The sequence below is a fragment of the Apodemus sylvaticus genome, chromosome 2, assembly GCF_947179515.1.
Source record: "Apodemus sylvaticus chromosome 2, mApoSyl1.1, whole genome shotgun sequence".
Taxonomy (NCBI): Eukaryota; Metazoa; Chordata; class Mammalia; order Rodentia; family Muridae; genus Apodemus; species Apodemus sylvaticus.
Window position 1 is genome coordinate 5,209,865 of NC_067473.1, and position 25,694 is coordinate 5,235,558.

At 50.6% G+C, this 25,694-nt stretch overlaps 2 protein-coding genes across 6 annotated transcripts in view; one reads left to right on the top strand and one right to left on the bottom strand.

Moving 5' to 3' along the window:
* Agap3 (ArfGAP with GTPase domain, ankyrin repeat and PH domain 3) overlaps positions 1 to 18,310 on the bottom strand; it is a 53,682-nt gene extending 35,372 nt beyond the window's left edge. The window contains exon 1 of one of the 3 annotated variants that reach the window (XM_052173013.1): positions 17,693 to 18,307. In XM_052173013.1, coding sequence (XP_052028973.1) covers positions 17,693 to 18,020 — 328 coding nt within the window. In that variant the 5' untranslated portion in view covers positions 18,021 to 18,307. Of the gene's footprint in view, positions 1 to 17,692 lie in introns of all 3 variants that reach the window. The other 2 variants (XM_052173014.1, XM_052173015.1) reach the window with 2 other exon arrangements.
* Positions 18,311 to 22,882: 4,572 nt separating this feature from the next.
* Positions 22,883 to 25,480, top strand: Tmub1 (transmembrane and ubiquitin like domain containing 1). Of its 3 annotated transcripts, none has more exons than XM_052173034.1 (3): positions 22,883 to 22,995; positions 23,783 to 24,198; positions 24,666 to 25,480. In XM_052173034.1, exons 2-3 carry the CDS (start codon positions 23,813 to 23,815, stop codon positions 25,015 to 25,017), a joined length of 738 nt encoding a protein of 245 aa, XP_052028994.1. In that variant the 5' UTR covers positions 22,883 to 22,995; positions 23,783 to 23,812; the 3' UTR covers positions 25,018 to 25,480. The 3 variants fall into 3 exon arrangements, with proteins under 3 accessions (XP_052028994.1, XP_052028996.1, XP_052028995.1); XM_052173036.1 differs by having other exon boundaries at positions 22,891 to 23,005; XM_052173035.1 differs by lacking the exon at positions 22,883 to 22,995 and adding an exon at positions 23,061 to 23,486.
* The last annotated feature ends 214 nt before the right edge of the window (positions 25,481 to 25,694 follow it).

A 25,694-nucleotide genomic window follows, 5' to 3' on the forward strand; every position in this document is an offset into this window, starting at 1 on the left:
GGGGGCCGTAACTCTTTGGAGTCAAATGAACCTTTCACACCACTGGGCCCCATGAGACCATCAGAAAACACATATTTACATTACGAGTAATAAAAGTAGCAAAATTACAGTTATGAAGTAACAATGAAAATAATTTTTATGGTTTGGGGTCACCATATGAGTCCACAGCATCAGGACCTCTGACCTAGGGTCTCATGCATCCTGGGCAAGGACTCTACCGCCAAACTGTCAGTTTCAATGGGTTTCTAAACCCTTCTGTTTATCATCTCTTCATTTTGTTTGTAATTTTTGAGACAGAGTAACAAGTTCCAAGACAGTCATGGCTATTTGAGCCCAGTCTCAAAAAGTGGAGGGTTTGCAGGTGAGGCTGGAATTCAGTTGGCAGACCATTTGTCTAGATGCACAAAGACCTGGGTTCAACCCCACCCTTAGCACCCCATAAACCCTCCATGATAATAGCATATACTTAAAACACTTGAGAGGCAGAAGAATCAGTTCAAGGTGATTCCCAGCTACACAGATATGGGATTCACTCAGTCATCCACCAGAAAGGTAGCCTGCACCCTTGCTACAGGTGCATGCAGACATGCAGATGACTGACTGACAGACATACACACACACACACACACCACAGAATTTTCTAGTTCTGCTCTGTGGGTAGGGTATACAGTAGCTCTCTCTCACTGGGCCTGTGTTTGTTTGATCGCTAGGAGAACATCTTCTCATGGTGACTGACTACATGAGTTTTTCATGTCTCTCTCATCCTGTTCTTTGCCTGCTTTTCTCCTGGGTTTTTTAAACCTGTTTAACAACTTGCAGGAGCACTCTGCAGAAGGGCACATGTTAGCTGCTTATCTGGTACACATACACTGTGTGATGAGAGATGTAATTATACAACAGGCTTATAATGGATTAGAACACATGAACACTACTGCCAGCCACCCGCCAGGCAAGAGCAGTATGTGTTGAGGGAAAGGAGAAGCAGTCTGTCCACTGACACCCAGCAGGACTACAGACACAAGGCAGGACACTGCTGCCACGGGGGAAGGACTGTATATACCTGACTTCAGGGTGTGGCCATACCTTCTACAGCCTAGCTTTCTAACACAGGATGCTCTGACACGATGACCAAGGAGCCTAAAGTACTGGTTTTTTTTTCCTCTATACTCCAGTTTCCCCACCTACAAAATGGGGTCAAAAATACCTTGGGAAATCTAAAACCCACACTGTTAGGAGAATGACAGGTGGGCAGTATCAGGGCTACCACAGGTACCAGACCAAAGTCCCTCTCCCTTTGCTTTGCTGCCCGAGGTAGTGAGGCTGGTCCTGAAGCCACAGCTCAGAATCCTGCAGCTCCTCATTACCCACAGCAAGAGCTGTCAATCTTGTGACATTCGCAGCACCATCACAAATGGTGCTGGAGTGAGGGCGGTGCGTTTATATGGCTTGTAACACACCACGGCAGCAGCAGCGGTTCTCACAATCACAGCACATTTGGGAAAGCTGCCTAGTGGTGCTTGTCAGAGCAGCAGGGAGTGAGTGCTGCAGCCACTTGCCACATCTCCTCAGCCATCCTCCTCAGGGCCAGCAGGGCCCCAGCCCCCATTCCCAGCCCTAACCCCAGGCCCCTGGGATTCTGAAAGCACAGTGTTTCTTTGACGGCCAGCTCACCATCACACTGCACACGTGTGCTCATCTCCTGCTTACAGCAATGGGAAATCACTCACACCCACACGACCCACTTCCAACTGGGGACCTGGCTTGTCCCAGAAACAGACTGTATTGCTGGTCACATTTGGGGCATCCTGAAAGAAAAGGCTGTGACACTGTTGTCCCCATCTTTAGACCTTAACTCTGCCAGCCCTGTTTCTCCTATGGTCCCCTCTTCCTGAGCTGGTACAGTCCACCTCAGCTCCCAGGCAGAAAGGGATGGTCAAACAGACTATCCAGGAACTGACCTCTGCCAAGCTCCCTGAGATGCTGTCCTTACCCTCCTGAATTTAGTCCTCTTCTAGGGTTAGTTTTCCTCCCTATCCTACCCCAAACACCATCAAGGTCTACTGCTTAACAAGGCCCATGAGATGTATCCCCCATCAGCAGGCCTATGGTGCATCAAAGCAGATCTCACCGCTCAGAGAAAGGAAGATGGCAGCATACACTTGAGACGGCCTCGTGCTGTCTTCAGGGCTATGAGGGTGCAAGTGTAACCAGGACCTGAGTCTGGGCCTGGTCTCTATGCCTCTTCCCTGGATTGAGGCCATGGGTGGTCCCCTCCCCATCTGATACTCATATACTCAGATGGTCTTTGTGGGACTCCATGTCTCCACCCCACACAGAAAGATCACGCCATTCTGATTCTGTAAGCTTCCTTCCTCCTCTTGATAGCTCCACAGTCACCTGAGCCCCTGACCCAGGGCTCCTAGGTTCTTACTCATCTCCACGTAGCTAGGGACCAAACAAGGGCAGCACCCGGTTTCCGGTTTTATTTTTAATTAGATATTTGCTTTATTTACATTTCAAATGTTAATCCCTTTCCACGTTACCCCACTGAAAACTCCCTATCTCATCCCCCCTCCCCCTGTTCACCTCCCTCCCCAGCACCCTGTTTCCTACAAGCTTTCCTCCCAGTACCAACGTAAGGCCTGGGCTGGCCCAAGGTCAAAAGCAGGGCTCTTGTGATTTCCAAGTCCCCATTCTGACCCCTTAGAGGATGCTCATGGTACTATCTGTCCCTAGCCTCTGGTCCTGCCTAAGATGGACCACAGTTCCTAGGCTAGTCAAAAACTCAAGAATGGCAGTCATGGTGGCGCACACCTTTAATCCCAGCACTTGAGAGGCAGGGGCAGACAGATTTCTGATTCTGAGGCCGGCCTGGTCTGCAGAGTGAGTTCCAAGATAGCCAGGGCTATGTAGAAACCCTGTCTCAAACAAAAAACTGTATGACTGGTTGTTTCAGCATTCTCACCACAGAGAAGGCGTGAGTCATAAGACCTGCTGCTTCAGCACAGCACACAGGCCACCGTGAACAGTCTCTCTGCCTCCAGCCCACAGCGAAGAGTGATGTGCAGGCCCTTGACCTGGTAGCCCGGAGAAGCCCATGCTCGCTGCCCAGAATGGAGCCCTCTCTACTACTCCAGAGCAGCCCTGGCCCTTGATCTAGGCCTCTCCTCAGCTGAGCCACAGGAGCAGGCTCAGGAGCCACAGGCTTTTCTGACCCAATAGGGAATGAGGAAGGTTCCTGGGAGGTTCAAGAACTCATCACATCAGGCAGGATACTGGGTGGGGAAGTTGGGTATGGCCTGGGCAGCTCTGCCCTAGGCACAGGGCTCAGGCTTCATCAGGAAGTAGAAGTAAAACAGACACAAGCACATAACACATGCCAGCTAGGAACAGCAGCAGCTGCTCCAGGTCCCTGAGAGTACAGAAAGGGGAAGGTTACTACTGCGAGGAGAGAGGAGCGAACGTGGGCAAAGTGGACCCAGCTGAGGAAGGGGCCGCCAGAAGGAGCAAAACTGTATGGGACCCGCGGTGAGCAGGGTTGCTAAGGCAATGTGTTGATATGAACAAGGGGCTGGATGAGAAAACAGAAGACTGACTTGGAGGGGGAGCACTGCTGCTGGCCAGCGCCAGGCTCATTCTAACAGTGCCCTGGGACTAGGTGCAGCCACTCGCAGAGAACGCCTCCCACACATAAAAGGGCCAGTCTGTTCTGTTGTTCTAAGGGCTCAAGACCTACACAGAAGAGGATGCACCAAGAATCTTCTGGCCTGCTAGATCTGTCTGGAAGCTAGCTCTAGACTCTGGACCAGACTGAGGTCTGAGTCTATTAAAACAGGCTCAGAACAGCATCTTCCCCTAACAGTGACAAATAAGTTAACAAATAACAGGTGAAAATAAGTTAACAAAATGATGACTTCAAGCCTCATCAACATGGGCTGAAGGAGACTTGGGGTGTCATGTCAAGTGTCATACATGGCCAAGGACAACAGGGTCCAACTCATCCACAGGCTCCCGGTTGGTTCCTGGATTCCAATATGGGGAGACAAGAGGAGTTACCTGTAGCATCTGCATTTACTGCTGCAGCACTCTGGGACACTTGTTTTCCCGGCTGTATACTCTGCCCTTTTATAACTGAGGCTGGGGAGAACCAGTGAGTGACAAGTCATACTTCTAGGCTTTCAGGAAATATACGGAGTTAAATAAAATGGGAGGGGAAAGGAGAGTGGCAAGATGGCTCAGCAGAGGTAACCGGGAGGATCTGAATTAAATCCACAGTCCACACAATGGAAACAAAGAGCTGGCCCCCAAAGTTGTTCTCTTGTTTCTGCACGTGCACACACATGTGTACACACACGCACACACAAATACGTGCAAAAAAAAAACCCTACTGAGTATATGTAATATTTTGAAGTGAATGTATTCATCATTTGTCACCTTGGTGGGTGCTCAGTAAATAAATATTTATTAAATGGGGCATGGTAGCACCTGCTTGTAATTCCAAGCCCTTGAAAGAGTGAGGCAGGAAGGCTATGTGGGCTTTGTGGTGGAGGCCATAAATGGTAAAGTAGGGAGACCCTGTGTTGTCCTCCCAACATAAAAGTAAGTAAAAATATTTATTAGAAGATGGAAAAAAAGATTAGTGGTTTTAAGAGCAATGGCTGCTCTTGCAAAAGTCCTGAATCTAGTTCCTGGTCTCACTCGGAGCAGCTCACGGCCTCCTATAACTCCGGAGAGTTCACGCCCATTCCTGACCTCCATGAACACTTACTTGCACCCCAATGCACGTCCATTCACATACACTCAAGCCTACACAGACACCCACAATAAAAGTAAGATAAACCTTTAAAATTAAAAAAGAAACAAACTAATTAAATGACTGAATGAAAATGGATATTTATAGAAAAGACATATTTATGTTTGCATTTTAAATTAAAGGCTTTGAGAGGGTATATTAAAACAACACTTATGTTTTCAATTTTCACAGCCAAGTTGTATATGCTATTTTATAGTTTGTAAGTACCATAGTACGGTGGTTTGAATGAGAAATGTTCCCAACTGGTGGTGTAGTTTGGGAAAGGTTAGGAGGTGCACCTTTGCTGGAGAAAGTGTGTCACTGGAGTGGGCTCTGACATCACAGCTCTACTCGGGGCCTCCTGCTCTGTGCCTGGGTTTGAAGAGGCGAGTTCCCATCTTCCTGCTGTCCTGCCTTCCACCATGATGGACTCTCATGCTCTGGATAAGTCCAAATAACCTCTTCCTTGTTGTCTTGGGCATGGTGTTCTATCATGCAGGAGAAAAGTAGCTAATACATTGTTTTCTTGTACCATGAAAGATCAGCCACATTATCTACTGAGCACTCAGCACGAGGGATGTAGCTCATTAGGTAGAATACTTTTTTAGCATGCACAAAGTCTTAGGTTCAATCTCTAGTATCACATAAACAAGGCATGGTGGTGTTCATCTGTGACCTCAGTACTTGGGAGGTGGATGTCAAGGCGTCCTTGGCCTGAGGACAGCCTCGGAGGCCTTACTGACATTACTGGATTAAAGAGGCCTCCATCTAGAGGTAAAACCAGAAAACCCAAGTGCTGCAGGCACATAAACAGAGCACAGAACCCAGCTAGCTGACCCATGCTCCTGGGTCTGCACCTATCAGTGGAACCTTGTCCCACCTGGGCCACCCTAAACTGCCTGGCAGAATGGAGAGCATTTACCCTGAGCATCTCATTTGGCCCTTACCTCTTGGCAGCTTTGCCAAGACCAGTGACTCGTAGCCCATGCTTCCACAAAGGCCTCCTGGCTCCTGTGTCCCTAGCTTCACCTATTTTTACTTACTTAAAACTCATTAACTACACTATAAACCAGATGCCAATTACCCACATCTTTTCAAAGATAAATCCAACAGAGAGGCTGAAGGCACCATCTACAGTGTTACTGCAGAGTGGAAGAAGAGCTGTGACATTCAACTCTACTCAGTCTAGCTCCAGAACACAGGTCTATTGATTTGTTCGTTAATTTACATAAATTATGTATTTATTTTGTGTACATGCATGCACACATGCACAGTCACAGGACTCACTGGAGAGGTCAGAGGGTTAACTTGCAAACGTTGGTTCTGTCATGTGGATCCCAAGAGTTAAACTTGGGTGGTCAGGTTTGGTTGAGCCATCTGAGTAACTTATTTTATCTGTGTGTGTGTGTGTGTGTGTGTGTGTGTGTACATTCGCACCGCAGTCACAAATATATCTTTTAGGGGTGTCAGAGAGAAACTTTAAGGAGTTGGCTTCTACTGTGGGTTCTCAGGAGTAGAATCCTCCAGGCCTGTGCAACAAGTGCTTTTAAACACTGAACAACCTCAGCAGCTCTAGAATGTGGTTCTTTTTTTTTTTTTTTCTCTTTCTTTCCTTTTTTTTTTTTTTTTTTTCTTTTTTTGGTTTTTTGGATTTGGTTTTGTTGAGACAGAGTTTCTCTGTATAGCCCTGGCTGTCCTAGAACTCACTCTGTAGACCAGGCTGGCCTTGAACTCAGAAATCTGCCTGCCTCTGCCTCCTGAGTGCCGGAATCACAGATGTGCGCCACCAGGCCCAGCTGGAACATGGTTCTTAATTCCATTCCTTACAGGCTTTGGCTACTTCTTCCACTGTAGAAAGTCAAGAATAATCTTGAGACAAGAGCCAAGCAGCGGGGCTTTGAGGGTTGAAAGCAGACAAGCCTTTGCAAGCTTCCTCAGAACAAGGATTGTGGGGTAGTTAGACTCCAACAGGAAGTACCCTCCAAATAAGAGTGATACCTGGGTCCCAGAAACACTCTGCCTCTGAGGCCTTACCTGGCAGGAGCACAGCAGGAAGACCTTAGGGTCTAGATTCCCCTCACCCTCCATCTTTGTTTAGGTACAAATGCCACAGCCACATCAGATTCAAAAGCAAGAGGTGGGGACTGTGGGCGGTACCCACCTGTGGCAAGGAGGGGGCCTGGGGAAAGAGAAGCAACTGTCAAATAAAGCACCAGGCACCACCATGATCAGGGACAGGGCCTCGGACACATCAGGGGCCAGCCCTGTCAGCCTTGCTTAGAGCAATGGACCAAGCGCTGATGAGAACAGCGCGGGCTGGAGGGGGCTGGAGGGGCTGACTCGTGGAACACAGAAACAAGCAATTAGATGGGCGGTGGTGGCGCAGGCCTGTGATTCCAGCACTCTGGGAGGCAGAGGCAGACGGATTTCTGAGTTCAAGGCCAACCTGGTCTACAGAGTGAGTTCCAGGTCAGCCAGGACTACACAGAGAAACCCTATCTCGAAAAAAACCAAATCCAAAAAACCAAAACAAACAAACAAACAAACAAAAAGAAACAAAGGATTAAGACAAATCTATACTAAGAGAGATTAAACTTATTTTAAGCCTGAACAGATCCTGGAGTAACGAATCAAAGGAACCTACAAAAGGAGCAGAATTAACTCAAATGAGAATAAATGATATTGAGTGCGTACGCACATGTGCTACACACACTATGTTATGCCAGGAATGAAAGCCAGCACTCTATTTGATAAACAAGTTTTCTACCCTCAGCCCAACAAAACTTTAATGATTCTTACTACTAAAGTCAATCAAGTAGAAAAATAAGGCATAATCAAAGAAATACAGGTTCAAACACGGAAAGCCATTTAATCTTTTTCTTTTTGTTTTTATTCTCATCTGACAGGGGTAGGCAGAGAAAAGGCTACCTCACCCCTGGGAGTTGGAACAGTGGCAGAGGCCCTAAAATGTGCAAACTCTGTATCTTACCATCTTCATCTGGGAAATCGGCCAAAGGAAATGATCAGACAAATGCACAACTAGGTAATAAACAGTGTGCCCTTACCGTAAATAGGATTCTGCACAGCCGTCTGGAATAATGACTACCATCAACATGGGCTGGCTATGTACCAGGCACCAGCCTAGCTCATGTGTGATCCTGTTGTCCTCAGACCGCCAAGACTAAGACATGTCAAATGCATAAACTGAGGCAGAGAAGCTCTCCTTCCCCCACAAGCTCTATTCCACTGATGAGGTCCCTGCAGGCTCTAACGTGAGACATCTTAGAAGCCACAAGACTATGCTCTATTCGGAGCATAGAGTCCTCCTCAGTTCCATACTTGGCAGCTAGGACCCATCCCGAGAGCCAAGCCTGAAATGATCGTAAGTACTGTAACTGTACAGCTGTTGGGTGGACACACCTGAAATGATCGTAAGTACTGTAACTGTACAGCTGTTGGGTGGACACACCTGAAATGACTCTGGAGGATAGGCACAGAGCCATGCAGTGAACTGCCTAAATTGTTGGACTGGGCAGGAGCACAGGGACAAGGACCCAGCGTCCTTACTCCCCGCCCAAGGGGCTGCCAATTAACAAATGATTCTTGCTGTAGTATCTGAACTCCTCTTCTCCCACCACAGCATCTGTCACAAAACAAAACAAAAGCCAAGCACAGAAGCTGTGGTAGGGTGGCTGGAGAGACGTCTCAGCGGTTAAGAGCATTTGCTACAGAGGGCTGGGCATCCCACATGGCAGCTGGGACTATCCATAACTCTGGGACATGCATACATTGTGCACAGTCACTCATGTAGGCAAAATACTCGTGCACATAAATAGGTTTTCTTTTAAAGTGTAAAGCCAACACGCACACCTACAATCCCATCTTGCGAAGGACAAAGCAAGAGAAACAGAAGTTCAGGGTCATCCCCATCACATAGCAGGCCCAGGCCAGCAGACACTGTGAGTCTCAGAGAAGCACAGTGTAAGGGTGTGAATTCAATCTCTAGCATCCACATAGGAAGGCTGAGCATGGGGCTGGCTGGTAGGCACAGCACGGAGACACAGAGGAGAAGCCCTGGGTCTTGCTGGCCAGCCGGCTTAGCTGAATCAGTGAGGCCAGGTTCATTGAGATTCCATCTCAAAACCTGTCAGAGATCAATTGAGGGAGACACTCAGTGCTGAAACTCTTACTCTGTGAGTGCAGACATACTAACGTGCACATGTAAACATGCACACAGACCCACAAAACTAAGCCAAAACATTCTAACCTTGCTGTCAACACCAGCATACAAAACTCCACCAGAAATCCAGAGGGGAGAGCCTAGAAGAGGGCATGGCAGACTCTGACAGCAACCTCAGGTAGGAAGGCAGGACAGGCACGGTTAAACTTCCTGCTATATGAGCTGGCTGTATAGAATACACACTCTCAGCAAATAAGCATGTATTAAAATGAGACTTTTAGAAGGATTTTTGCGTATGTATTTTATCCGTGTGCTGAATAGTTATTCTGTGAATAACCGAAAGTCACCAGAGTATCAGGAACCTCAATTGATAAAATGTACCAGTCAGATCGGCCTGCGGGTAAGCATCGTCCACTGCAGGTGGTTCCAATCCTAGGTAGATGGACCTGGGAGGTAGAAGAGAGGCAGCTGAAGCTGTAGTGGTGGTAGCAGCAGGGGCAGCAGACAGCAAGGCAGTGCACACATTTCATTCCAGAAGAGGCAGGCAGATCTCTTAAGTTTGAGGCCAGCCTGGTCTACAGAGCTGGTTTCAGGACAGTCAGGGTTGCACAGAAAAACCCTGTCATGAAAACAACACAGAGGAGGTGGGGTGGAGTGGGAAGGCAGCTGAGCAGAAGCACTGGAGGCCAGAGGGCAGCCCTGCACAGTCGCATCAGCTCCTGCTTCCAGATCCCTGCCTTTTTCTTTTATTTCAAAGATATATTCATTGTTATATCAAAGTACACTGTAGCTGTCTTCAGACACCAGGAGAGGGTGTCGGACCTCATTATGGATGGTTGTGACCCACCATGTGGTTGCTGGGATTTGAACTCAGGGCCTTCAGAAGAGCAGCAGTCAAGTGCTCTTAACCCGAGCCATCTCTCCAGCCCGATCCCTGCCTTTAGTAACCGTCCTCGGCTCCCTTCCAGATGGGATATAAGCTGCACAATGAAATGAACCCTTTCCTCACCAAGTTGCTTTTCGTTACGGTGTTTATCAGAGCAACAGAAACCTAACGCAAGCAGCATGCACGTGTGCCACGGGCGTGACTGGCACCTCCGGGGCACCGGGGCACAGACTGCACAACTGTGGAGCACCGAGTACTCTCAGCTGCTGGGACGTTCCTTCAGCTCTTCAAACTGGGCGTATTATTGTAACTAGTTACAAATTTATTCTGAGTTCTGCTACCTGATTACCTCTCCTCAGTCTCATGCTTCTGTCTCCTGTCTGATTTGTTTTGTTTTGTTGTTTTTCAAGATAGGGTTTCTCTGTGTAGCCCTGGCTGTCCTGAAACTCACTCTGTAGACCAGGCTGGCCTCGAACTCAGAAATCTGCCTGCCTCTGCCTCCCAAGTGCTGGGATTAAAGGCGTGCGCCACCACCGCCCAGCCCTTGCCAGATTCTTTATCAGAACCTCAATCTCTGTCTCTCCCTCTCTCCTGCCCCCTCCTGTCTCTCTGCTGGAACTCCCACTTCCTATTCCTATTTCCTGCCTCAACTCATTGGCCATAGGCTTTTTTACTAATAGATGATGCTTCCATACAGTTACAAGAGATTCTCTCTACACAAGCTGGCCTCAAATTCACATAGATCTACCTGCCTCTGCCTGCCAAGCGCTGGAATTAAAAAAAAGTGTGCACCATTATGATGGCGCAAATAAGAATTCGTAAATGGCTTTTTTGTAATTTATTTATTTATTTTATTGGACATTTTCTTTATTTATATTTCAAACATTATCCCCTTTCCTGGTCCCCCACTTCCCAAAACCCCCTATTCCCATCTCCCTTCCCCCTGCTTCTATGAGGGTGTTCCCCCACCCACCCACCCCCACCTCCCCACCCTCTAATTCCCCTAAACTGGGGCATCGAGCCTTTACAGGACCAAGGGCCTCTCCTCCCACTGCTGCCTGAAATGGCCATCCTCTGCTGCGTGTGTGGCTGGAGCCATGGGTCTCTCCATGTGTACTCCTTGGTTGGTGGTTTAGTCCCTAGGAGCTCAGGGGTGTCTGGCTGGTTGATGTTGTTGTTCTTCCTATGGGGTTGCAAACCCCTTCAGCTCCTTCAGTCCTTTCTCTAGCTCCTTCATTGGGGACCCCGTGCTCAGTCCAACGGTTGGCTGTGAGCATCTGCCTCTGTATTTGTAAGGCTCTGGCAGAGCCTCTCAGGAGTCTGCTATATCAGGCTCCTGTCAGCAAGCACTTCTTAGCATCCACAATAGTGTCTGCATTTGGTGACTGTATATGGGATGAATCTCCAGATAGGGCAGTCTCTGGATGGCCTTTCCTTCAGTCTCTACTCCATACTTTGTCTCTGTATTTACTCCCATATTTTGATCCGACTTCTAAGAAGGACCGCAGTATCCACACTTTGGTCTTCCTTCTTCTTAAGCTTCATGTGGTCTGTGAATTGTATCTTGGGTATCCTAAGCTTCTGGCTAATATCCACTTATCAGTGAGTGCATACTATGTATGTTCTTTTGTGATTGGGTTACTTCACTCAGGATGCTATTTTCTAGTTTCATCCATTGTTAGTATTTTATGTGCATCAGAGTTTTATCTGCATAAATGTCTGTGTGAGGGTATAACTCCTGGAACAGGGGTTACTGACAGTTGTAAGCTACCATTTGGGTGCTGGGACCTGAACTTGGGTCCTCCGGAGTTGCAGCTAGTGCTCTTAGTCACTGAGCCATCTCTCCTGCCCTCACATGAGGAACACATTCTATCATGTTTCTGATGCATGTACGCTATTCTCCATGCACTCAGCTGAGTGGAAGGGATACCCTGAAGTGCCATGCTTCAGATGGGGATTCAAGTAACCAGAAAAAGGCTCCACCAGGGAGGGGAGGCTTCAGTCACTGTACTATAATCTACACGGTTAACCGCGAGCGAGGGCAGTTTGCATCTCAAATGCTTCCCTTTTGGTTTTTGTTTTTTTTTGTTTGTTTGTTTGTTTTTTTGGGGTTTTTTTTGTTTTTTTTGTATTTTTGGATTTGGTTTTTTCGAGATAGGGTTTCTCTGTGTAGCTCTGGCTGTCCTGGAACTCACTCTGTAGACCAGGCTGGCCTCGAACTCAGAAATCCACCCGCCTCTGCCTCCCAAGTGCTGGGATTACAGGCGTGCGCCACCACTGCCTGGCCTTCAAATGCTTCCCTTGAAGCCATCTATGTGGACAACCATGTGCCCACCTGGCCAAACTGCTCAAGTGAGGCCCAGGAACTCCAGAAAAAGGTCCTGGCTCTGTGGCTTGTAGTTGGGACTCTAAGCCCCGGGCCATCTCATGTACTAAATGGAAAGGACACTTTGGGAAAACCAGGGAACTCTGCAACACTGAGGAAGTCTTGGACTTGCCTTTAGGACACAGCTGAAGACCAAGGCGCATGGAGAGCTAGTAGGCCACACTGCTGCCCTGGACACCTGCTTACCTCCCTGCCCCACCCAGCCTTCAGTCGGTCTGACAGCACAGAGTGTGGCAATACAGGCTGATGATCAGGTGATGAGGAGCAGGGAGGCAGCTGTCTCCAAGAACCCATCTTCCCTAGTGACACCTGCCTAAGAAGTCAGAGCTCCCCTGCACCTGGGCTGCACGACATGTGCTAACAGCTGGTCAAGGACTCAAAGGCACATGTCGAGGGACCTACTCTCATGAAGAATACTCCATATTCTTGCCTGAACCCTCTCGGGACACCTATGTCCTGCAGAAGGAAGTACCAACTACCACGGTTTCTTGAGATCTTAGGAGATGGAAATGAGTAACTACAGGAGAGAGCAACACCTGTAGACAGTGTGCAGAGACTTAGATCACTCAGCTCTAAACGGGACGTCTGTATCATAGCTCTTCCTTCAAGGCTCAGGGAGCTACGGACAGTAGAGGCTGACTGAGCGTAAGAGACAGAGGCCATGGGTGAGTGCAAGAGAACAGTGTGCCGGATGCACATGGACCCAGAGACTGAGAGTGCAGCCGCGACCTGCACAGAGGCAGAGCGCTGGGTCCAGTGCGAAGAGGCAGAAGTGGACGCAGGCCCCACCCCTAACTAAGAAGCCATCTACAACTGATAGTCCCCAGCAAAAGAGAACTCTGTTCTCTCCAATAGAGTACATTAACCACACTTCGGGGCACGCCCCATGCCCAGAAGAAGCTGGTCAGTCAAACAAACTCAATGCTATTTTTGCAGCCGTTTTGCCTCATTTTGTTTTCTTCGGGAATTATTTTCTTATTGATCTTTTACTTGTATATTTTAGTTTCTGTTTTGGTAGGGGTTTGTGTGTTTGTTCCTTTAAGGCAAGAAAAAGAACATTAAGTTGAGTGGGTAGGGAAGTGGGGAGGACTTGGAAGAAATAGAAATAGGGGTAAAACATGATCAAAATATACTGTACCAAAAAAAGGGGGGTTTGTTTTGTTTTTGTTTTTTTGAGACAGGGTTTCTCTGTGTAGCGCTGGCTATCCTGGAACTCACTCTGTAGACCAGGCTGGCCTTGAACTCAGAAATCCACCTACCTCTGCCTCCCAAGTGCTGGAATTAAAGGTGTGTGCCACCACGGCCCGGCGGTTTTTTCAATTAAACAAATTTCACTCCCCAGGGTTCATTTCTCCCATCAACTGTCCCCTATGAACAAAGGCAGAGAGACTCGCTTGCTATATACCCTGAATACCATATGTATGTTTATAGACCACTCCTAACACAGTCTTGTCCCTTGTGGGTGGGAAACCCTTCAACCAGCAGGCCAAGCTCACACTTGGGAAGTGACAGCAGGTGGTCCTTTGGGGCACAGTCTGCTTCCCTGATGAGGAAGATGTAACGGGCACTGACCCCAGAGCCAATGATATGAGGCAGGTTGTCCTGAGGTCATAGTCCGAAAGCATGGTCCTTTCTAACCCCGAAGCAGGCCTCCCAGTTTTGCCCTAGTTTCAGAAAAGCCAGTTTCATTACCACCACTCCAGGTGCCCTCTGATACCTCCTGCCTGCTGAGCCATCCCCCAGGGTGGCTGGGCTAGCCCTTACTCTGTCTCTTCTCCCTTCCTCCCCTTTGCTCTCCTGTGTTCTGAGGTTCCAGATGCAACTGGGCCACCTAGTAGGAGTTAAAGAGATGAATTGGGAACAAATACCCTTTTTGCTGCCTACCAGCACCCCACATGGTATCCTTTCTCAGAATTCCTAGAACCCTTGTGTGAAAAGCCCTACATAAGCAACCATGCCCCCAATGGGCCCTCCCCACAGAAATAGCTAACTGTGGGGATCACAGTGACAGATGCAGGCTCCAGCCCATTCCAGACCTACGTTAGGGCCGCTAGGAAAAGTCTAGCTAGGGCACTGCACAAGACAGCAGATCCTGTGGCAAGAATCCTGGCCAGAGTGGAAACTACCCTGAACACTCAGCAAAGTCAGAAGCTCAGGGGCTTCCATGTCCTTGTCTTATGACAGGGACATGGCAAGAGAACTCTCAGAGCAATGGGGAAATGCAGCCAGCACATTAACCCCAGGCTGCTCAGGCAGAGACTGTGGCTGGAACCCTTTTCCTACTGCTCCTTCTGGCTTTCCCCAAACTCCTGGCCCCGTCTCAGCCTGAACCAAACAGGAAGAAGCCCCTATCTCTTCCTTCCGATTCCTGTGGGATATCCCTTAGCCTGGGTAGGAAGGCAGGGAGAATGGGAACTGCATGAATGAGGCTGGGAACAATCCAGCGAGAGGAAGGGTGCTCAAAGGCACTTCCTTCCCCCTCTCTCAGGAAGCACAAAGGAGTTTCATGCAGCAGACAAAGCTGGGCTCCTGCATACATGCTAACAGTCACAGGGCATGCACGCAGAGGACTGTCCACTGCCAGCCCAGAGCTCAGAGCAGAGACTGCAGGGCTGCAGGCCCCACTGTCCCATCCCTGGCAGACATATACCCACTTGGCCTCACGTACAAAGACCCCTAGAACTGCTCCTCCCAACATCTTCTGTGGGCTTCTGGATGGCCAGGTCTCCGAGTCTCCTTTCCCCCACTCACTGCTATCAACAGAAACCCTGGTGTCAGTGCATTCTTCTTTCTAGGTCGCAGCCCCAGTTGCGACCAAGAGACTCACTTTTCCTCAGGAAGGGAGAGGCTGGGCTCACACTGGTCCCTCCCATTTCTGAGGGTTGGTTTCCCAAAGGTGAGGCCAAATGGCTCAGAGGTCCTGCATGCATCCATTCTCAAGCTCAAGCTCGGGCGGTGTTGCTTTCATTCCCTGGGGCTAAGTGCTGGACAGGTGTTCCCTCTTGAGTAGGAAAGAAATTCCAGTGTTTTAAATGGTCCTGGCAGTCATCTTCGATAATACAGAACAAGCCGTTCACTGAAGGAAGGTGAAACGTTTGCCCCTTGTAGAAGGAAGCTCAACCTCTGTAGCACAGGCTCCTGGCAACTCATGTAACATCCTACATCTGCTAGGCTCAGGGGCTGACTTCAAATAGAAAGACCAAACTGCTGTTATCACCCTTCCCTGGGCAAGGTGGGAACACTGCCTTGTAGAACAGATCGATATGGTTAGGCAGATGGAGAATTCTACTGCAGGAAGCACAAAGGGCTGAACACTGCAGAAAGAGTCTGATTGGTTAGGTTTAACCTTGTTTTTAATTTTATTTTATTTTAATCTCTAGCCTGCCAACAGTGGGAAAGTTGGGACGACAAAAGTGTGAAAGCCAGTAGGGTGGGGGTAAAAAAAAAAACCTGAGTTCCCAGGAAAGGTCTGGGAGGGGAAGGTGAAAGAGGCGCCTGGAGGCTAGCCCAGACAGAAGGGGCAGGGGTGGGTGGGGACAGCAGAGCTGAGGGCCCTGCATGCATGGGGAACAGCTGGGTCAGTGTGGTGACAATGATCATCAGGATCCAGGATTTCATGATGGTGATACAAGGCTTCCAGGCTAAGCAGATGGAACGGCGGGGTACTTCCAAACCTCAGTGGGGAAGTTGGTCTGGGGGAGGGCTCTAGGAAATGCTGCCTATCATGTTTTGCTTAGGACAGAAATCAAAATCAAACCAAGTACTTTCTGGGACCATGACTTGCACAGAAGATGCCCAATCTGGTGTGTGAGTAGAGATGACTTAGGTCACAAATAACATTAATAAACAGGAATTAGGGGTGGAGCCTGCTCACACATTCATATTCTCTCTCTTTCTCTCTCTTTCTCAGGGAAATCATCTTGGGAGTTGATGAGGAACTTCAGACTTCCTCTAGGAACAAGGAAGCTCAGAGAACAGTCTCTTCTGGCCTCACCCTCTAAGAATCTAAGGGGGGAAAAAAACCACTTCATCTCTTCTGAAGACCCTGGGCTCACACAAATGCTACCTCCCAATCTCCAGCCACAGCAGTGACTCCAAGCCATTTACTCAAATCCGTGTTAATGAGTTTTTTCTGTCACCTAATTAGTTCACAGTGAACTCTGCCTTGAAAGGAAGGAGAAGAAAACAGGCTGGGAAAAGATCAAAAGGAAGACAGCTGGGAATATTACAACAAAAGCGCCCGGATCTAAAGGTGGAGGGGGGCTCTACTCACAAAATATCGGGAGACTCGGAGCTATGAGTCTCAAAAGCAAAACAGGGCTGTTCAAGTACAGACGGCTCCAAAGCCTCACACAAGATGGGAACAGGAGCTAAATTGAAGGGCCCAAATAGTGGGCATGCCCTTCCCGGCTCCAAGCCGGCAGCAAATGGCCTTGCCCCCTGCACTGACACTAAGGCAGAGCCCACCACCTGCTGGTGGGCGTCCCCCTTCAAGCAGAGCTGGAAAAGGAAGCAGATGGACCAGGGCGAGGCCCATCTGTCCAAGCTTGCTAGAAGGTCAACACTGCCACTGGGGTGCCCGTTGCTGCTGCCAGCCAGCCTCTACTACACCAAAGGTCGTGGGGCTTCTTGCCAGCAGTGTGCCCCCAATTAACGTGCCCTTTAGTTGCCAGAGTTCAGGGGCCATGTGCCCACAGGAAGGTACAGTGCGGTGGCCTGGGGTTTAGTCCCTCTAGATCCAGGCCCGACCTGGAGATCAGTAAGCATCCTGACAGCCTGGGGGTTAGAGGGCACTGGCCCGGCAGAGGGATCATCCAGAGCCCCCCACGCGACCACAGTTCCCCAGTCCTGCGTCCAGGCCGCAGAAGCGTGGGGGTGGGTGTGCGTCGGGAGAGACACCCTCCAAAGCCTGCAGGAGAGGCCCAGGAAGGCTGCCATCCACTAACCCGAAGCTCTGATTCTCCATCCCTACTGCCTGGCTGGGCCAGGGCAGCAGTTAAGATTACTCTCAAGTATTAGCCCCACCTTCACAACCCACCTAGGTCTTCCGTCGCACCCATCGCGCCTGACCGTGCCTAGCCAGATGTGGCCCCAGGCCCTCCCAGTCCTTGGCGACTCAGCGCGTCAGTCGTTGGAGCGACAACCATCTTCACATCCCAGGTCACGAAGAGAAAACACTCTCACTCACACACACACACAATGTGTCCACTGGCACAGGACCGAACCCACCGCCCCTAAAAAGAGTGTTTCTGTATCAGACACGGAAAAACCTAGACCAGGGCTCTGCAGTGGCGATAGGCAAACCATGAACCTCAGCTCCATAAGACCCCTGAGGGCCAGAGAAGGGCCGGGCCGGGGCCGTGGAGGACCCCCGGACCCCCACCGCCACCGGCCAGCGCTGCAAAAGCCACCGCGCCTCAGCTCCCGCAGCCCCCCGGCTCCGCTCACCCTCGATGGAGATGACGTGCTCCCGGATCTGGTTCTGCAGCGCCAAATCCTCGATTCGCTCGATCAGGTCGTAGATGGCGTAGATGTTGGGGTGTACCGACTCGAAGCGTTGGATCTCGGCCCGGATAGCGGCCGAGTTGGAGAGCGCGAACTGCTGGGGGGGCCCGCCGGCCAGCTGCTGCGAGGGGCCGCCACCCCCGGCTCCGGGCCCCGCGCCGCCGAACTGCCCGCCGCCCCCCGCGCCGCCGCCACCGCCGCCGCCGCCCCCCGGAGCCGCCAGGCTCTGCTGCTGCTGAGGACTCTGGCCCCCGCCCGCCTGGAAGTTCATGGCTCCGGAGGCGCGGGGCCTGAAGCGGGCCCAGCCAGGGCCTGGGGCGGCGCGGCGGCGGCGGCGGCAGAAGCAGGCGCGCGGGGCTGGCGGGACCCTAACTACGAAGCGCGCGGCGCAGGGCTAGCGCATGAGGCCCGCAGCCGAGGCCAAAAGGCGCGGCCGCGCACGCTGGGGCCGCCGCCCGGCGTTCACCGGCGCTGAGATCCCGCCGCCTCGGAGCTGCCTCCAGCGGCAACAACAACGGGACCGGGAGCGCGCGGCCCGGCCCTCCCCCCGCGTCATGCGCACGCACCGCCGCCCCCGCCGGCTCCGGCTCACGCAGCCGAGCCCCCCTCCCAGCCGCCCCCGCCCCTCTCTGCTCGCTCGCTCGCTCGCAGGCGCCTCAGCCTCCACCCCCCAGAGCCGCGCGTTGGCCCGGCGCGCGGCCCCACCCACCCGCGTAGGCCCTTCCGCCCTCTCGTCCGCCCCAAAGCTAGGCGCCTCGAGGGCCTCCCGCCTGGGGACACGACCACGCGGTCCCCATGTCCGGCCAGCTGTCATTTCTACCTCTCTATGTCGCTCTAGGCCCGAGTGGAATCCTTGGGCTACTCGGAACAGTTCCCTGCGCCGGAGGGTGCTGATAAATGGGGCTGATAAATGGGGCTGATTGGCCGAGAGGCTCGCCCAGGCCCAGCGGCGCCACCCTCTTTTAGGCTGCACCCGCTCCTCGGTCTCCAGGCCTCGAGGTCAGCCCTGGGGATCACACCAGGGTTCTCTTCCTCGGTTCTCTGTCCCGATCTCCACTGCTGGCTGCACCGCAGAGCCTGGGACAGGCTCTCCGTTCCTATTTCCAGTTCTCCCTGAGAGTTTCACCCGAGGGTCCCTGCAAGCTTGAAACAACTGCATCTCGATTTTTATCTCCCAGTGTCAGCCCTCTCCCAAAAGACACTCCCTACCGTACTAAAATGGGTCCATTGGTTCGTTAAAGAAACTACCAGAACCCACACGGGTCTCATCATTTTTCTTGTCCTATCCCCTTGTCTATCCTATGCCCTCCTAGGGTCAGAGATAGCCCTTCAATGGCCCAGTTCCTCTGTATTCCCTTTATCAAAGTTGTCTTCAACTATGGTAACCCACATCCCCAACACAGATCCTCAACACTCCAGGAGCTGGCACGTGCAAGGGAATGACCCTGTGGAATAAATCTGCTAGAGGGTGCCAGGTGTCATGATGTACATGTTACCCCAGCACAGGGGCCATAGATTAGGGGGATTAGTTCAAGGGCAGCCTGGGCTATGTAGGGAGTTCAAAGCCAACCTGGGCTATATGAGACTGTTCTTAAAAATGAAACCAGCTGAATATGAGTACATGCCTAAAGTCCCGGTGTTAGGAAAGCAGATCACCAACCCTGTCTCAAAAACAAAAAGCAGTGGTGAGGTGCATACCTTTAATCCCAGCAGAGGCAGCGGCAGCAGATCCATGAGTTCAAGTCCAGCCAGGGCTACACAGAAAAACCCTGTCACAACAAAAAAGAAAATTCATATTATGTCTGAAATAATTATTATGCTCTGCCAGGCATAAATGTTTCAAGGTTTCTATAACCCTCATCTAACTTTGATGTAGATTATGGAATTTGTAGGGTTTGCCTCTGTACTCCTGAGCTTGGACACCAACAGACTTCAGAGACACGAAGCAACTCTTGGTTTGACCATCAATAAAAACTTAAAACTTTTAATTAACTTAATCAACATAGTGTTCGATAATATCTTTTTGTTTGTTTGTTTTTTGTTTTTTGGATTTTGGTTTTTTCGAGACAGGGTTTCTCTATATAGCCCTGGCTGTCCTGGAACTCACTCTGTAGACCAGGCTGGCCTCGAACTCAGAAATCTGCCTGCCTCTGCCTCCAGAGTGCTGGGATTACAGGCGTGGGGCAGCACTGCCCGGCTGGTCGATAATATCTTAAGTGAGTCATTTCACCACTGATGCATGTCCTGCACCCCCTTCTGTCTTCTGGTCCTAGGTTGGACAGGTGGACCTTATTAACCATCCTGGGCAAATGTTCTACACATAGCTATGAATGTGTATGGAGATTTCCTGTGTGTATATATGTGTATTGTGTACAGACCTGATGTCTGTGGAGATCAGGATTCTCTGCAACCGGAGTTACAGAGACTCTTGAGTTTCCCTGTGGTGTAATGAGAAATGAGCCAAAGTCCTCTGAAAGAACAGCTACTGCTCTTTTTGTTTGTTTATTTGTTGTTGGTTTTTTTCGAGACAGGGTTTCTCTGTGTAGCCCTGGCGGTCCTGGAACTCACTCTGTAGACCAGGCTGGCCTCGAACTCAGAAATCCACCTGCCTCTGCCTCCCAGAGTGCTGGGATTACAGGCGTGCACCACCACCGCCCGGCCAGCCACTGCTCTTAACCAATGAGCCATCTTTCCAGTCCGCGTGTCATCTTTTCTACATTCGTTTCCACCTGGACTTTTTCCCAAAATAAAATTGCCTAGTAGTTGACGTTTTACACACCTTCCTACATTTCTCTTAGTTTCCAAAGGACCAGGCACAAACCAAGCAACTCCAGGACCTCTCAGACTATTGAGTGATTCGAGCTTCTATCTGTGTGATGTTAGGAATATCTTGTAAACTTTCTGGTCTTAATCTGAAAACTGAAATACTTAAACAGGAAAAAATAGCTTTTCTCATAAAAAAATTATAGTTCTACTTTATAATTCCAATATTCTGACCAGGTGATGGAGGAGCATGCTTTCAATCCCAGCACTCAGGAGACAGAGGCTGATGGATTGTGAAACAGAGGTACATCCCGAGAAGGCCAGATGAGTTCAAGACCAGCCTGCTCTACATCAAGAGTTCTAGCACAGTCAGGGCTAAATATAGAAACCCTGTCTTGAAAAAATAAAACAAGGGGCTAGAGAGATGACTCAGTGATTAAGAGCACTGACTGCTCTTCCAGAGGTCCTGAGTTCAAATCCCAGCAACCACATGGTGGCTCACAAAACCATCTGTAATGAGATCTGACGCCCTCTTCTGGTGTGTCTGAAGACAGCTACAGTGTACTTACATATAATAAATAAATAAATCTAAAGAAAAAAGAAAAAGAAAACAAAACTACAAACCAACAAACCTATTGCATCTCTGTCAGATGCTTAGCAGTGAGAAGTCCCCCAGGACTTCCTGACAGGGAAGAGCTCCAAAGAGCTGCCCCAGCTGCCAGCACACGCCTGCCTTAGCATCCACTGATCGTCTGTCTACAGATCTGTTCTTCTATTACTGTATTATCAGTGAGGGCAAGGAGGGAAAGCAGTATATGTCCAGTATCTTGCACAATACCTAGCAATAAAACATAGAAACTCAAATATAGCATAAATGAAGAAATACGAAAAAACTAGAGAAGTTAGTTCCTTACTTTATAAACCCAAACTGATGTGCCCAAGGCAGTATTTAAACTGGCCTTCATCTGAAAACTGAAGTAGTGAAACAGAGGTACATCCCGAGAAGGCCAGAGTAGATTACTTTTAATTAGACTGGACTGGGTGGAGCTAGAGCAATGGCTCGGGAGTTAAGAGCATTCGCTGTACCTGTTGCGGTTGCTGCTCTTGCAGAGGACCCTGATTCGGTTCCTAACACCTACATGGCTCCTACAAACGCCTTCCACTGCAGTGCCAATGCCTGCATCTGACCTCCAGAGGCACCATGAGTGTGGTGTCCTTACATAGATTCAGGCAAACACCCATATGAATATAATACACAAACCCTTGTTTTTTAAAAAAATAATTAGGGACTTGTTCTGCAAGCATAAGGACCTCAATTTGACTCCTCAGTATTCATGTCAAAAGCCAGACATGGAAACCTCTGCCTGTAACCTTAGCATAAGAAAGCAGAGACAAATCCTGTATGTGTATACTCACATGTATGCATCACATATACACACATGCATGTGCAAACTCCCAAATAAAAACTGGTCTGTAAAATCCAGGATTCAAGATTTCTGCAGATATTGGACTCAGAGGATAAGGAAAAATCTACAGAAATTATCTGTCACAGATCCATCGATATATCCTTTATGCGGAAACACTTTTTTAGGGGTGGGGAGAAAAACAGCATCTAAGTGGCCAAAGGTAGTCTCAACCTCCCAGTGCTAGGATTTCAAGGCCCTGCCACCATACTTAGCTAGTTTCTCAGTTTAAGTTTTGGTGGTCAACGCATTAACAGTAGGCAAGCTAAATACAGTGGCACATATTTTACAGAGCTGTCATACTTATTTACTATAAAACAAGTTTCTTCTTTCCAACGAACCTAGAAAAATTATACTTGTTCAGAGATTAAATTGCCCGACAGAGATTATATAACTGATGAGTGTCTACGTGAGACCTCAGGATACATGCTTGGTTCCAAAGTCTAGGCCATCTTTACAATCTCATAGGGACACAGCGGAGGAGGGGCCAGGAGACAGCCGGGGTCAGGCACTCTCCCCAGCAAGTGGGGCAGGCAACCTACACCTTCTCGGCTACACAGTCAATTTAGAAAACCAAGCTGCTTTTTGACGTCCACTGTGACACAGGCTAGGCTGGGGTAGTGGCCACCTGCTCTCCCAAGAGCCTTCATCATTGCATCACCAACGCGGGTGCTCTGACGTGCTGCAGGCTGACGTTGGTGTCAGGAGTGACAGATGCTCCAGCAGCTGGCAGCGGAGATAGAGTTTCTTGCTACTGACCAAACCTCTGTGTACAAGCAGAACCCCCAGGGTCCTCCCCGTGGGCCCATCGACGATCCAACGGTAGCGGGAACATCTGGTCCAGCCCAGCACGTGGGTTCACAGGGCGGAGGGCGGGAACTAAACAGGGCGGACTACAATCCCCACAATGCTCCCGGGCCGCGGCAGCAGGGAAGGAGAGGGACCTCAGGTGTCTGCGACCTCGGTGCCTTCGGCCCGGAAGTGCCCGAGGAGCCGAAATGGAGCTGGTGGAGCTGGGCGGTGAGTCGCTGTGCGTGGCCGCGCCCACCCGGTCGCCCCAGGCCACAGCTGGGCCCTGCTTGCCCCGCCCCGAGATCGCTGGTGCCCTCCAGTAGCTCTGGGGGGCGGGCAGATGGGAGGAGTGATGGAACCGTCGGGCGTGGGGAGGGCTAAGTCTAGGTTCTCCCCGAGGATCAAGAGTCTGGAGGCCTCTGGGTTTGGCGCCCAGGAGGCACTGAGTTGGACCGCTGCGGGGTGGGCGTTGGGTGGACCCGAGGAGGGGCCGAGCTCCCTAGACTCCAGATTGGCCAAGGGCGGAGTTTGACATTTAGGGTTGTCTAGGAAGCTTTGGGAAGCTGTGTTGTGGGTGGGGTTTGGGTAAATGGTAAGGGGGAGGTCAGGGGGCTATAGAGACCCTTTTGTCAGAGAAACCTAAGCGACAGGGCATCAGATAAGCTTTGCTATAAATAGGTGACGGAGTAAACTTTGGGATGAAGTGGACCAAAGAATAGGTAAGCTTCTGGGTAAAGTTTAATGACGGTTAACTTTCAGGGGAGGGTTGCTTAGAAAAGCAAGGCCCTTTCTTGAATGTAGGGTTGGGTGAATGAGAGCTGAATGAAGATCTAGAACTCAGATAGCAAAGTTAGGACTTGGAATCTGGTGATGAAAGGGACTTAGCAAATAGGCAAGTTTGTGATTATATACTGCATCCTTAGTGGGCCAGAACAGAGAATTAACTAGGACAGTAGAAGTTGGGATGGCTCCTGGCCAGAAAGCAGCCCCTCAACAATCCTTTTTACCTCTCTAGCTCCTTAGCACCTCTGGTAACACGGGTGCCATGGCCTTGATTGAAGGCGTAGGCGATGAGGTGACTGTCCTTTTCGCGGTGCTTGCCTGCCTTCTGGTGCTGGCCCTCGCCTGGGTCTCAACACACACCACTGAGAGTACAGACCCCCTACCACAGCCGCCAGGGACCACAACACCAGCACAGCCCAGTGAAGCCATGGCAGCTACTGACAGCATCAGAGAGGAGCCCCCAGGACCCGAGAGTCCCAGCCTGAGACACAGAGGTCCACCTGCACAGCCAGAGCCTGACACAGGGGTCACAGCATCAACACCTCCAGACTCGCCACAGGAACCCCTACTGCTACGGTTGAAATTTCTCAATGACTCCGAGCAGGTAGCCAGGGCCTGGCCTCAGGACACCATTGGCTCCTTAAAAAGGTAAGCTGGGAAGAGGGTAAAAACAAAATGCTAAAAATGGGGTGGGTGACTATAGAAGGGCCACCCTATGAAGCTCTCCCTTATTTTTATTTATTTATTTATTTATTTGTTTATTTAAAGTACACTGTAGCTGTTTTCAGACACACAAGAAGAGGGCATCAGATCTCATTACAGATGGGTGTGAGCCACCATGTGGTTGCTGGGATTTGAACTCAGGACCTCTCAAAGGGTAGTCAGTGCTCTTAACCACTGAGCCATCTCTCCAACCCCATGAAGCTCTTTTTTTTCTGTTTGAGAAAACTGTCTCCTCTCCTCACATTACACGCCATACCTGTTAACCTGTTCCAACCTGTCCCCCAGACAGGTGGTCAGGTGTAGGGGGTGGGTGAAAATTGGGATTGGTCCTCTGAACAATGGACCAGGATTGCCTGAGGCCTGCTCTCTTACCCAGGTCCCTCTCTCCTCAGGACCCAGTTTCCAGGCCGGGAACAGCAGGTTCGACTCATCTACCAAGGCCAATTGCTAGGAGACGACACCCAGACACTGGGCAGTCTCCACCTCCCCCCCAACTGCGTTCTCCACTGCCACGTGGCCACGAGAGTCGGTCCCCCACATCCTCCCTGCCCACCGGGATCAGATCCCGGCCCCTCCGGGCTGGAAATCGGCAGCCTTCTGTTGCCCCTGCTGCTTCTGCTGCTGCTCCTGCTGTGGTACTGCCAGATCCAGTACCGGCCCTTCTTTCCCCTGACCGCTACCTTGGGCCTGGCCGGCTTCACCCTGCTCCTCAGTCTCCTGGCCTTTGCCATGTATCGGCCATAGTGCCTCCACGGGCTTTTGGCAGCGTAGCCAGCCCCTCCGGACCTCATTCCCCAAGGCGCAAAGGGAGCTGCTGTCTGCCCAGGCCCACTTCACCCGCTGCCTGTCTTTTCCCACTACCCTGGAGCCCAGCTTTGCGCCGCAGAGGACTCCGGGTGTTATCGGAGGCCGCTCCGTGTGATCTTCATAGCTCTGGGCCATCTCCCGGGGCTGCTGGCCCCCAGCCTTCGCTGACAGTGGGCTCTTCTGAATCAGGCACTTGCTGTCGCTGCCTTGGCCCGGCACAGAGCCAGGCCACACCAAAGGGCCCATCTTAGTGTGCTGACAGAGGATCTAGATACATCTAGTTTCAAAGAGCTGCTTAGGCTGGAGACTGGTGGACTGGGAGACTGGTGAAGGGGAATTGAGAGGGGCAGAGTTGTTTTCTGGAATTTGTGCAGATTAAAGAAACTGTGACGTTTTCACACCCAGTGTGTCTGTGTAGAGCTTGAGGGTGGGGAGGCCTTGTTCCAGGAGAATGGGACCTGCCTTACTTAGGTCCTGAGTGCGCGAGCTACCCCAGGGCTGGACAGCGGACCGCTGCTCCACGCACCTTTCAGGACAAGCTATGTGGCCCCGCCCCCGCGGCGCGCGCACTTCCCGGAAGCGGAGGGCGGGGCTCGAGACTCCTCTGCTCGCAG

Bases quoted from the DNA above. Each gene is read 5' to 3' on its own strand.
- Tmub1 (XM_052173034.1), top strand. From the start codon at position 23,813: ATGGCCTTGATTGAAGGCGTAGGCGATGAGGTGACTGTCCTTTTCGCG. The intron at 24,199-24,665 runs GTAAGCTGGGAA...CTCTCTCCTCAG, and splicing joins ACCATTGGCTCCTTAAAAAG to GACCCAGTTTCCAGGCCGGG.